Source organism: Myotis nattereri (assembly GCF_964212035.1).
Source record: "Myotis nattereri genome assembly, chromosome: 6".
Taxonomy (NCBI): Eukaryota; Metazoa; Chordata; class Mammalia; order Chiroptera; family Vespertilionidae; genus Myotis; species Myotis nattereri.
In genome coordinates this window covers 3,748,326-3,761,156 of record NC_138081.1, presented here as the reverse complement: position 1 = coordinate 3,761,156, position 12,831 = coordinate 3,748,326, and the positions used below count along the sequence as shown (strand labels likewise).

General features: G+C 60.2%; 1 protein-coding gene across 1 annotated transcript; it reads right to left on the bottom strand.

The window, feature by feature from the left end:
- Positions 1–255: 255 nt before the first annotated feature.
- C2 (complement C2) lies at positions 256–11,241 on the bottom strand. The gene is made up of 18 exons (XM_081094991.1): positions 10,935–11,241; positions 10,542–10,748; positions 9,608–9,793; positions 7,827–8,000; positions 7,655–7,753; positions 7,369–7,502; positions 6,072–6,210; positions 5,393–5,533; positions 4,244–4,333; positions 2,292–2,432; positions 2,023–2,117; positions 1,821–1,935; positions 1,575–1,740; positions 1,413–1,489; positions 1,184–1,275; positions 920–1,046; positions 725–774; positions 256–606 (listed from the first exon to the last, which is right to left on the bottom strand). Exons 1-18 carry the CDS (start codon positions 10,978–10,980, stop codon positions 448–450), a joined length of 2,238 nt encoding a protein of 745 aa, XP_080951117.1. The 5' UTR covers positions 10,981–11,241; the 3' UTR covers positions 256–447.
- Positions 11,242–12,831: the final 1,590 nt, after the last annotated feature.

Here is a 12,831-nt window from a genome sequence, read left to right as displayed (position 1 = left end):
GTCCAAGAGGGAGAGCCCCACTGAGCTGCCAGTCAAGGAAATAGAAACTGCAAGCCCCACCCTCTGCTGCCCAGGATCCAGGCCTCTCCCTTCAGCAGCTCCCCTCGGCCACAGTTCCTCCCCAAAGAGCCCAGACCGCCCCCCTGTTGACCCGGTGCGGAGCAGAGTCCCTGTTTGTCCAGCGAGGTCTCTGACCTGCTCCTGCGGTTCCTGGAATCACTCCTGCCTTCCCCGCCCCCAGGCAGAGGCACAGACTATGTGAAAATCAGATTTTTATTAATGTCCAAAACTGGGAAATTCCACGTGAAAGCGAAAGGAGAGTGAGTCGGTACAGCCGAGGGTGGGTGGGCGCTGCCCGGGTGAGGCGTGAGGAGGGTCACGGGGTCTGAAGGCAGAAATGCAGAGGAAGGACGGGGGAGAGGACGGCAAAGGGGGCCGTGGGCGTGACTAGAGGGGCAGGAAGTTCAGATCGCCCTCCAGGTGCTGCCTCAGCCAGGGCTGCAGGCGGAAGAGGCTGATGTGAAAGTCGCGGAGCGGGAGGACCTTGCCTCTAGGGAGTTTGTTGCAACGGAGGGGGTTGTTGAGACCCCAGCTCACGAGGCCCACCTGGAAGAGAGAGCATGGACAGGAGGCGGCCACAGCCCCAGCTCCCAGCCCATCCTCCTGTCCCCCCGCGAGGCCCAGATCCTGTAACCCAGTCCCCACCAGCTTCCCCTTCTCTCACCTGAAAAAACCTGAATCTCCGCTCAAGGAAAACCGCTCCTCCAGATTCTCCTGCAGAAGGAAGGGGCAGGCGATGCGCTGACTCGCGCTGCTCTGCTCGAATCAGCAGGGCAGTGCCCCGTCCTGGCCGCGTGCTGGCCACGGGCCCTGGGGCCTGCCTGCGAGAATGCAGGGGGGTGGGGGTGGGGGTGCTCACCCTTGCAGGGATTGTCATCTTTCTCCATCCCACTGCACAGGAACTGGTCTGTCACCACCTCGCTGACATCTGTCAGGTTGGGGAACGTGGTTTTGTCTTGGCCAACGACCTCAGTACATCTTGTCCACTGCAGTAGGAGTGGAGCGAGAGAGAAGGCTGGATGAGCAGCGGGGTGCCTCTCTCAGATGGAGAAAGCAGCCAGCACTGCAGGGGCAGACAGACATGCTGGGGGACCCGCCCCCAGCCCAGACCTGAGCCGCTCACCTCTGTCCCTGTCTTGAGGTTAATGTTCAGTGTGTCCCCATTCAAGGCCACAAAATGCGCAGGAATGCTCAGCTTGTTCAGAAGTTCGCTCTCTACAGGCAAGGAGAGGGGAGGCTGGTGCCGGCCCCTTCACCCGGGACCCGGCTTCTGACTTGGGGACTGGAGCACAGCCATGTCCTCACCCCAAGCCCCGGCCCCAGCTCCTCACACCTGAAGCCCCAGCTCTCACCGTGGTCCCGGCAGGTGCTGCCCGGGGGTCTCCGCAGGGCCAGGTTGGCCCCCACCGTACAGGGAAGGCAGATGGGCCTGGGGAGAAGCGGGGGTCACACAGGCCCGTGCTGGGTGCCCCCTCCTCCAGGGCTCCCCAGAGCTCTGCCCCAGGTGCCAGCACCTGGCATGGGTGGACATCTTCACTTTCTGGGCCAGTTTCAGCAGGGCGATGTCGTCCCCGTAGAACTCCCGGATGCCCTGGTGCCTCTTGGCAAAGACGTCAAAGTGTTCGGAGATCACCACCTGCTCAATCTGGAACTCCTTGCCCAAGTGGGAGCTGGGATCCCCTGGGAACAACGTGGCAGGTTAGGCCGGGCCAGGGCTCCTGAGGGGGCAGGGGCTTGGCACAGGGTGGGGCCTTCCTCACCCACGATGACCCTCCACAGGGAGTGGTCCTGGTCAGCGTGGCGGAAGCAGTGAGCGGCCGTCAGGACCCACTGGTCGGAGATGAGGGCCCCCCGGCAGGTCTCCCGGCTCATGGGCTGCAGGGGAGCAGGGGGTCTTCAGGGACCCTCGCCCATGGCACTTCACTGTGCGTCCCAGCCCCAGCCCCGGCCCTCCTTCCCTACCTTGATAGTGACATGCCAGGGTGTCCTCTCCTGGGCGGAGGCGTTAGCTGACATGTTCCCCACCCCACATATGGTGTCTATGAGCTGGGAGACATCTGTGGGGTGAGGAGCCGATGGGGCAGGAGACGGGGAGGGCACTGTGAGCAGGTTCCCAGTGGCCTCCGCCCCCCCCCCCGCTCCTCCCCGCCCCCCTCCCCCCGGCTCCTCCCCGCCCCCCGCCCCCCGCCCCCCCCCCCCCCCCCCGGCCGGGGGTGAAGGAAGACACTTACCCAGCATGTGCTCGAAGACCTGGCGCAGAGCCTTGGCGTCCTGCAGGATGAAGGCGTGCCTCTCGCCGTCCTTCTTGGAGGCCAGCTCATTCAGTTCTCGCCAGTCCACATCCAGCTTGCCCACCCCGATGGCATAGATGTCTGACGGGGGAGGAAGCCACCAGAATCTGTGGCGGGGCCACCGCGAGGCAGGAGGCTGCGTTTAGGGCTCACTGTGCCTGCAAAGCCCTGCATGGCCCCTCCCCGCCCGTCTGATTGCATTTCCCTCCGCGGCTCGCCCTCCAGCCCACCCAGCCCCTCGGCCTCGTGAAGCCTCATGCCGCAGGCTCTCCCACCGCAGCCTCTGCACAGGCGCCTCCGCCTGGCCCACTCCCCCCAGGCTCCCCACTTGGCTCCTTCCTTACCTTTTTAAGTCTGGACTCAAGCATCACTACCCGGCCGTCCTTCCCGCCTTGCGTCTGAAGGCGCAGTGCCCTGCCCCCCCTGCACCTTAGCCCCTGTCACCAGCTACCGTGCCCTGGGGATTCTTTATCTCTCTTGTTTAATGCCCACTGTGGGTAACACTGTGTCCCCCACAAGGGTATGTTCAAGTCCTAACTCCCAGGACTTGAGTGTGACCTCGTCAGGAAGTAGGGTCTTACGGATGTGAGCTAGTGAAGATGAGGTCGAGCTGGACGAGAGCGGCCCTGACCTGACGCTGGGTCCTCGCAGAAGAGCGAAGGGATGTGAGGACGGAGCAGAGACCGGGTACCCGCCTCAGCCAGGGCCCTGGGCCCCCAGCAGCCGGGAGAGGCGAGGAAGGACCCTCCAGGCCGCGCACAGCTTGCATTTGGACTTCTAGGCTCCTCAACTCGGGAGACCGAACTTCTGTTTTTTAAGCCCCTGGGTTTGTATGCTGTGCTGCACCAGTCCTGGCAGCTAGCACTTTGCCTCCTAGAGCGCTGCCCGCAGGGCTTGTGTCTGCTTCGCCCTTAGAACAGCGCCCAGTCCTGGCGGCTCTGGTCCACGACTAGGTAAACACGGGCCATGGCCGTCGCCTGGAGGCGAAGCACGGACCTGGCCTCCTCCACCCCGAGGCGTGGGCGGGCCTGGAGCCCTCCCTTCCCGAGAACCGCGCCCCCTCCCCCGCTCCGCACGCTGCCCGCCTGGCCCCCTTCTGCTCCCAGAGGGCGGTGCAGCGAGAGGGGGCGATGCTCAGACCCGGACAGAGGGCCCCCTCAGGCAGCACCTGCTCTCAGCCCCGCTCAGGCCCCGAGCTCTCCATTTCCCTTCAGCTCCTGCCTGTTCAGTGAGGTGGTTTTGAGCATTTCACCCTAGCCCAGTGGCGCTAAGGCCTGAGGGCATGGGGTTTGGGCTCTGCCTTCGCTGGGCCAGAGTTTTTAAGAGGAATCTGCTCTCCACGGAGGGCCAGGTCGGGGCGAGGCACACGGACGGGGAGGGGGGCCATGGGGCGCTCAACGCCTTCCCTTATCTGGCGCTCCTGTCTGAACTCTGTTCTGGTCAAAGGCCAGTGCAATTTGTATTTCGCCTGAACCTGAGGAGTTGCCCGTTAGCGCCTGCAGCTGCCAACGCTTCCCTGGCTTATCTGCACTGCTCCGGGGTGCCAGGGACAGTCCCCAGCAGGCCCGCCTCTTCCTCCTGGAGAGGCTCCTGCAACTGTAGAGCGTGGGAAAGCAGGAGGAGGAGGAAGATGGCGACCCCCACACACTGCTTCTCTGTGTCCGAGCATTCGCCCCTGTCGGCCTAGAGGTCCCCTCTGGCAAGTGAAGAAACTGCCCACAGCCTCAGCTAACCCAGATGACACCAGGCGGACACTCGGCCACCTTCACACAGAATGACACAGAGCAGTCGGGGGGTGGGGGGGCGCCTCCATAGAAAGATGCTGGGACCCAGGCTGTGGGCCTCGTACCCCTGGGGGGGCGGTACAGCCAGGGGCAGGGGTGGGGGCTCACCCAGGTAGTCGCTCCTCCTCTGGTTGATGTTCAAGACCTCTTTGATATTGTCAACAGCTGGCTTGGGCGAGCCCCCGATATTGGACTTTCCTGGAACAGGGAGGGAAAGACTTGTTCGTCTGGTGGATCAGGACCCCGCGCCCAGGAGGAGTGGGGAGGCATTCCCCGGGGACCCACAGCCCCTGCACGTCTACCGAGTTTTACTGAAAGTCTGTGTCGCAGGCACTGGGCCCCGAGCTCCGTTTGCTTTATTTCATTTAATTCTCACGAAGCCCCAGGAGGTGTGGGTACCCTCATTGCATAGACAAGAGCACAGTCCTGACAGGTGGCATAATGTGGGCAAAATCAAGCTCGATGACAGAGCCCAGATCCAAGGCAGAGTCGCCGTCCGAGGCGCCGGGATGTCACAGTCCGGAGCCGGTGACCTCCAGGTAGTGACAATAACCAGCATTATAATCACAAAGAACCTTTACTCGAGCGACTTAAGTTTCTCTCCACAAAAGTTGTGTAAGGAATGGAAGGAGCTAATGTTTCCATCACTGTTGTCACTATTTCTACTTGGTAAGTAAGAAGCAGGCCAAGTGGCCCAGGGAGAATCAGAATGCAGGTCTTCTGGTCCCTCCATGACGCTCCTGCTACTGCGCCAGAGACGACGACCCCCACAGAGACGACAACCCCCACAGAGACGACGACCCCCACAGAGACGACGTCCCCCACAGAGACGACGTCCCCCACAGAGACGACGACCCCCACAGAGACGACGTCCCCCACAGAGACAATGTCCCCCACAGAGACGACGTCCCCCACAGAGACAATGTCCCCCACAGAGACGACGTCCCCCACAGAGACAATGTCCCCCACAGAGACGACGACCCCCACAGAGACGACGTCCCCCACAGAGACAATGTCCCCCACAGAGACGACGTCCCCCACAGAGACAATGTCCCCCACAGAGACGACGTCCCCCACAGAGACAATGTCCCCCACAGAGACGACGTCCCCCACAGAGACAATGTCCCCCACAGAGACGATGTCCCCCACAGAGACAATGTCCCCCACAGAGACGATGGCACCCACAGAGACGATGTCCCCCACAGAGACGACGTCCCCCACAGAGACAATGTCCCCCACAGAGACGACGGCACGCACCGTCTGTGAGAAGGATGATGGCGTGCCGGATTTCCTTCCAGGCCGAGGTGCTCATGCCCAGGCGCTGCATTTGGTTATTCATCATGATGTAGACACTGTGCAGTGCCTTATAGATGTTGGTCCCGGTTCCATTTTCATGGTCTGCAACATGCAAAGAGAAGGGGAGGAGAAATCACCCTATTTCCCCAACAGCTGGAGATAAATTAGCCGCTGGTTTGAGAAGCCCAGACCTTGGGTCCCAGGTGGGGATCTGGCACGTCGCCTGTTCAGGCGGTGAGAGCCATTTCCCTTAGACGGGCTCATTGCATGACCGCAACCCAAGGCCACACTAACGTCCCCGGATGCAAAGATGGGGCTTCCAGATGCAAACTTGGGCGTTGTTAGCGTCTGCAGCCCACCCTGCGGGAGTTTACCGCGACCTGGGAGACGAGCACTGAGCCACGAAAACCAGGCGTGTGGCTCTGGCATCGGGAGGACCAGGCCTGCGCGACGCCCTGGCCGTCCAGCACATTGGAGGAAGGCAGGGGCTGGCGGGGCGGGGACCCCCACCTGAGCCTGAGGAGCCAGAGCCCTGAGCCTTGGTTGCCGCCAAGAGACCCCGTCTCTCTAACTTGTCCAGATGGGTCTGCTGCGGACCCCCCCGCACCCCCGCTCCCACCTTCGTCGGACGACACCATACCTTTATAGTTGATGTTTTCCAGACGGTAGATCACTTCAGTCCCGTCCCGGGAATTGTCATCCAGGACAGACATGATGATTTTGGGCTTTGACGCAAAGGTGATGATGGCGACACTCACATTGATCTCAAAGCTGAAGATCTGTGCAGGGGAGGGAGAGGCAGGAGGCAGCCGATCAATGATTCTCTCTCATCATTGATGTCTCTCTCCCTCTCCCTTCCGCTCCGACATCAACCAAAATCATGCGGGGGAAGACACTGCTGCTTGCAAGAGCTCCGGAAACCGGTGTTTGCTGACCATCTGCTCGCGTTGAAGGCTTCGCTCCTCTTTAACCTTTTTTTTTAAATTGATTTTAGAGACAGAGGGGAGGGGGGAGATGGACGTGTGTCCCACCCATTGCCACACCCATCGGCTCCTCCCGTCTGCGCCTGGAGACCAGCCTGCAACCTTGGGTATTGGGATGATGCGCCCACCAACTGAGCGACTGGCCTCATTTAATTCTCACGGAAACTCTGTGCGGGCAGGAGGCCCTCCTTTACAGGCGCGCACTCTGAGGCGCCGGCCTTCCCCGGCTCACACCCCCTAAGAGGCGGAGGGAGGGTCTGAACCTGCTGGTGCAACCGGGAGGCACCCAGTGGCCGTAGTTTGCAGCCTCGGGGCTCAGTGAGTGGCCCACGTTCAGGTCCGAAGAGCCGCTGAGGAACACAGAGCCTCTTCCTCTAAAATGTCGCGGGAGGAGCGGCCACATCGACATCAACAACTGTGAGAAGCAGACAGACACCAAGCAAACGCGGGCAACGACTAACCCACGGCTTCCAAACGCTCCTGTGTGCGCACCTGGCTAGCAGGGACTGGGCACAGCCCCGTAAAGGTATATGTGCTTGGAAACTGCACTCCTGTTCATAACGTGTATCACTGTAAACACACAAAATACTGAAATCTTTTCAAATTATTAAATATCAAGCTGTTGATTTAAATGAAATGGTTCAGCAGGGATACCAGGACTTCTCTGCCGCACCCAGTGGGTTATCTGTGCACCCCTCTGGGCAGACCCCTGTTCTAGAAGACGAATTCCTGGAAAAGGGGGCCCCGTGTTGTTCATCGTTGGTGTCCCCCAGCACAGCACCCAGCACCCAGCACCCCCTACGGTGCCGGGCACATAGTAGGTGTTTGTGGAACAAAAAGCATGACCCCATGCATGGAAGCACGGCTCCTCGTGGCGTGGGGAAGCCTCCTTGAAGGAGGTGGGCCGTGAGGGGTCTGAGCAAGGGGAGCTCCGCACGGCGCCTGGCCCCTGACCCTGTCCACCATGAGGCTGGCGCTCTCCTTGAAGATGCTGAAGTCTTCCTCCTTCACGCTCTGAGAGGCGTCCAGGAGCAGGTAGAGGTTCAGGTGGCCAGATCGCTGGATTTGGATTTTTCGGCCCACGTTTTCTGGATGAAATATGGAGGGGGAACGTGTGTCTTCCCCCACCCTGCTCTCTTGCCAAGGCCTCCCCTGCGGTCAGCTCAGCCCTGCTGCGCCCCGAGGAGGCCGAGCCCCAAGCAGCCTGCCCAGCCGCCTGCTGCCCGCCACCAGCACTCACCCGTCTTCTTCTGGGTGGGATTGGTGGATCCAAGCAGGTGGGACAAGGAGGTGCCCAGCGCGGGGGCCACGTCCTCAGGAAAGTCGTACGAGTAGGGTTCTGTGGGAAGAGCCACTGGGGTCAGCGTGGAGCCGGTGCCGAGAGTCTCCGGACGGGCAGGGCAGCTACTCACGGCGGCAGATGGGCTCGGTCCCGCTCCAGACCCCACTGTCCTGGCACTCCCGCTCTGCCGACCCCGTCAGCACCAGGTTCGAGGAGCAGCGGTAGCTGACCTTGTCCCCAAGGCCAAACCGGGACCCGGTCCGCACCGAGCCCACGGGGATGCCTGGGCTGGGGCAGTGGCCGGCTGCGAGGGAGCAGGGGGAGATGGAGTCAGCAGAGACCCTCCGGCGTGGCCCCTGGCCCTGCTCACTGCCCTCCCCCTCCCGCGCCCGGCTCCAGGCCCCAGAGCCTCTTGGGGTCCCGGTGGGTGTGGATGGGGCCTTCAGGAGGGCCAGACATTCCAGCTCAGCGGCCTCCCAGTCCCACCCGGGACTCGGGCTGCATCCACCCCAGAAGCCGGGGCAGGTGCCAGCAGAGAAGCCCATCTCCAGGGGGACACTGCTCTTCCTAAGCCACGGGAGTCAGCACCAAAGAGATGGGCAGCTCCAAGAGGCGGCATCGCTGGATGTGGTGGAACGCCCGCCCCTGTGCGGGGACCGCTCATCCCACCCCAGACCGCACGCTCCAGAGAAACAAGGGCACGAACGTCAGGCACAAGAACGTTCGCGGAGCTCCACTCGTGGCCGCCACCTGGACGTGACCCCAGGCCCAGCTGCAGGATCAGGCGTGACCTCTCACAGGCCCCTGCACGGGGCTCCACGGCAGCGAAGAGCAGACCGCGGTGCACAGAGCTGGCGCCCAGGCGCTGCTGGGTAAGGGCCGCCAGGTGCGCAGAGCAGCCGGACGCCTCCTCCCGGCTGAGCTCGAGGGAGCCCAGCGAAGCCGGTCCCGCGCGGGAGGGCGGGCCTCCCGGGATGCGGCGTGTCCTCTCTCCGGTGGCGGTTACGTGGGTGGACACGTGTGTAAAAATTCATCAAGCTAAAAACTTCAGATCTGTAGACTTTACTGTAGGTAGATTTTGCCTTCATTTTCAAATAGATTATACTTATGTTTGAATGAATGGCTACTTGGCAGAGTCAAGCTGCATGCGCCGGAGCCGATGGGGGCGCCGCTGGGGAGGCCACGGTCCTGCCGTCTCATGGACTGTCTCCTGGACTCTGTGCCCAGAACTCGCGTCCAGGAAGCTCCCAAACCCACAGGGGCGTGTGGCTCCAGGACGCCCGGGAGCCCCACTCTGACCAGCAGAGCCCTCTGCGTGCTCTGGGACGGTGACAGCCGTGGCGTGAGGCAGTGTACCAGGCACGTACCAGCCCCCGAGGCTGTTCTAGACGCGTACTGACGTCAGCGCACTCCATCCACACGACAACCCCACTCACCCTCTCAGTTTTCACCTGTGAGGCGAGGACAGCCAGCACCTTACAAAACCCATTTTACAGATGGGAAAGCTGAGGCATGGAGAGGTTACATAACCTGCCCCAAGTCTGTCAAGGTCAAAGCCAAGCTTGGGACCCAACCGGGTTCCAGAGGCCAGGCACGTCCGCACAACGCTATCAGCCTATCCTCTGTCCTCAGTCCCGTGGGGTCTGACTACCAAGCAGGCTTTGAGGCTTCTGGAAAAGCCGGACAGTGTGCGGGGCCTTTATGTCGGAGCTGAAGCTTGGAGCCGGCTGCCTTGGCCCCCTCCAGGCCGGTGATGTGGGGCCTGCCGGTCTCAACTGACCAAAATCCAGGAATATTACTTTGACCCTCGGCACACCAGGCCCCCGCCCCACAGAGGCTCCCTGGCCACAGCCTGGCTCCGGGGTTCCTGGAGGTCCCCAGCCCCCCGCAGCCATCAGCCAGGCCACTCACCGCCATTGTCACACACGGCCGTCTCCCCATCCCACATGCCGTTGGGGCGACACTGCCGCACGGGGGAGCCCCGCAGCACGAAGCCGTCCTCACACTCGAAGCTCAGGTTGCCGCCCACGGGGTGGGACCCCAGCCGCGGGGTGTACATGCCATTCTCGAAGGCCACCGGGGCGGGACAGCGAACAGCTGCAGAGAGAGGGGGGCTGGGGATGGACCGGGAGCCCCTGGGCTGGCACCACGGGGGTTCGCCTCAGGCGTGGGGACAGCCCCTGGCTGCCTGCAGGTTAGGTTGATGCCTGTGCAGGTGCTGCTGCTGGCAGTTGGGCGAACGCTGGCGGTCTCACACCGTTCAGCCACTTCTCTCAGCTGCCCCCTCCCCCCAGGGTCCTCGCCTCCCAGGAGTGGGCAGTGCCATGCGGCCAACTGTTAAGTACTTTGGAAAGCATCCCTGGCCCGTAGCCCCCACAATCTCCATCAAAGCCTGCCTCACCCCAACTGGCTTGGCTCAGTGGATAGAGCGCTGGCCTATGGACTGAAGGGTCCCGGGGTTCGATTCTGGTCAGAGCGCATGCCCAGGTTGCAGGCTTGATCCCCAGTAAGGGGTGCGCAGGAGGCAACGGATCAATGATTCTCTCTCATCATTGATGTTTCTATCTCTCTCCCTCTCCCTTCCTCTCTGAAATCAATAAATATATATATATATATATATATATATATATATATATATATATATTTTTTTTTTAAATCTTGTTTAAAGCTTGCCTCCAATACCTGCGATGGGGAGTGACGTTCTCCCGCCACTTTGCAAAGCCCTGTGGAGAGGCTTCGCCCTCCCTCCCTCCCACGCAGCCCAGGCGGGCTGAGACCCACGCGCAGCAAATCCTAAACAGAGGTTCCGCAGGCAGGGCACCCTGGGCGAGCTGGGGAGCCTCACGTTTGCAGACCGCCTTTGCCACCGGGCTGGATCTCGGGGTCTGCCAGCGTCCGCTGCTCAGGCACAGCCTGGATGTGGGGACTGGGTACCGGCCCAGGGGGCAGGAGTAGACGAGGACACTCCCAGGGGCCCAGCCGCGGCTGAGGGTGAAATTGCCCCCGGAGATTTTCACGTTCTGAGGGCAGGAGGGTGCAGCTGCAGCCAGGCCTGTGGGAAGGGGACCAGACACAGAAATGGAGAAAAGAGGAAGGCAAGGTAAACCCTGGCAGAAAGGGGGAGCAAAAGAGACTGTTTCCAGCGTAGACACCCGCCGGGTGGCGGTGGCCTCCCCCAGGACCCTCCCGCCCCGCCCCCCCCACCCGCTCCCTGGCTCCCTGGCTCCCTGGCTCCTACCTGGGTACAGGAGCAGCAGGCAAAGCAGAGCCCTGAGTGAGCCCATGGTGTCCACCTCGGAGCCGCAGAGCAGTGAGCCGGGAGAGGGGAAAGGTCAGCTGACTTCCCGAAAACCAGCCCTGGCTCAGAAAACTAGGGAGTGGCAAGGGGGGTGGCCTCCTGCCGGAGAAAACAGGCCGGCTGGGCGCTGAGCTGGGGGCGAAGCCGGTGTCCTCCTCCCCGCGTGGCCTTGGCAGCTCCGCCGGCCTCGCCTCGGCGTGGGCGCCCCGCCCCACGAGCACGCGGCACAGCCACGCACACACACTCTGGCACGAACCGTCTGAAGGGCACAGATCCAGCCACCATCCAAGATGTTGCAAAACCACTCGCTCAGTTTCCGTTTTCTGCTGGGCTTCGCCCGCCACGTGGCCTGGGCTGGGGCCGTCTTCTGGGACATAACCCTCCAAGAGATTGAGACGATTTTCTCAGAACTTCTTCTTTTGTTTTTTTCCAAAATAGATTTTTTCAGAGCGGAAGGGAGAGAAAGAGAGACATAGAAACATCCATGATGAGAGAGAATCATTGATGGGCTGTCTCCTGCACGCCCCACACTGGGGATCAAACCCACAACCCAGGCCCTTGACCAAAATCAAACCCAGGACCCTTCAGTCCGCAGGCCGACGCTCTATCCACTGAGCCAAACCAGCCGGGGCCTCAGAACTTATTTCCCCCTACCATTTTTTGTTTTTGTTTTTTATTTTTTTTTAAATATATATATATATTTTTTTATTTTATTGATTTTTTACAGAGAAGAAGGGAGAGGGATAGTTAGAAACATCGATGAGAGAGAAACATCGATCAGCCGCCTCCTGCACGCCCCCCAGTGGGGATGTGCCCGCAACCAAGGTACATGCCATTGACCGGAACCGAACCCGGGACCCCTCAGTCCACAGGCCGACGCTCTATCCACTGAGCCAAACCGGTTCAGCTTAAATATATTTTATTGATTTTTTACAGAGAGGAAGGGAGAGAGATAGAGAGTTAGAAACATCAATGAGAGAGAATCATCGATCAGCTGCCTCCTGCACATCTCCCACTGGGGATGTGCCCGCAACCCAGGTACATGCCCTTGACCGGAATCGAACCTGGGACCTCTCAGTCCGCAGGCCGACGCTCTATCCACTGAGCCAAACCGGTTTCGGCGTTTTTGTTTTTTATTTTTATTGATTTTTTACAGAGAGGAAGGGAGAGGGATAGACAGTTAGAAACATCGATGAGAGAGAAGCATTGATCAGCTGCCTCCTGCACACCCTCCACTGAGGATGTACCCACAACCAAGGTACATGCCCTTGACCGAAATCGACCCTGGGACCCTTCAGTCCGCAGGCTGACACTCTATTCACTGAGCCAACTGGTTAGTGCTATTCTTTTTTGAAAAAAATTCTTTATTGTTTAAAGTATTACATGTCTCCTTTTTCTCCCATTGACCTCTCCCCGGCCACTCCACCCCCCAGCACATGCCCTCACCCCCTACTGTCTGTGTCCGTGGGTTAAGCTCATATGCACCCATACACATCCTTTGGTTGTTTTCTTACCCCCCTCCCCCCCCACCCCCGCCACCGCCTTCCCTCTGAGGTTGGATGGTCTGTTCGATGCGTCTCTGTCTCTGGATCTATTTCTGTTCATCAGTTTATGTTGTTCATTATATTCCACAAATGAGTGAGATCTCAGAACTTCTTGATACATAAGGGCAGGGACGACCTTTTTCCCAGAGAGAATCTGGGGACAGAAAAAAACAAAACCAACATTTTGTTTTAGAGACTGGAAAACTTTGTAGAACATTTTTACAGAAAGTTCAGTAGATACAATTCCCAACTTATAAAATAAATGTTGGATGGGTTACCCACAGGAGTAAACG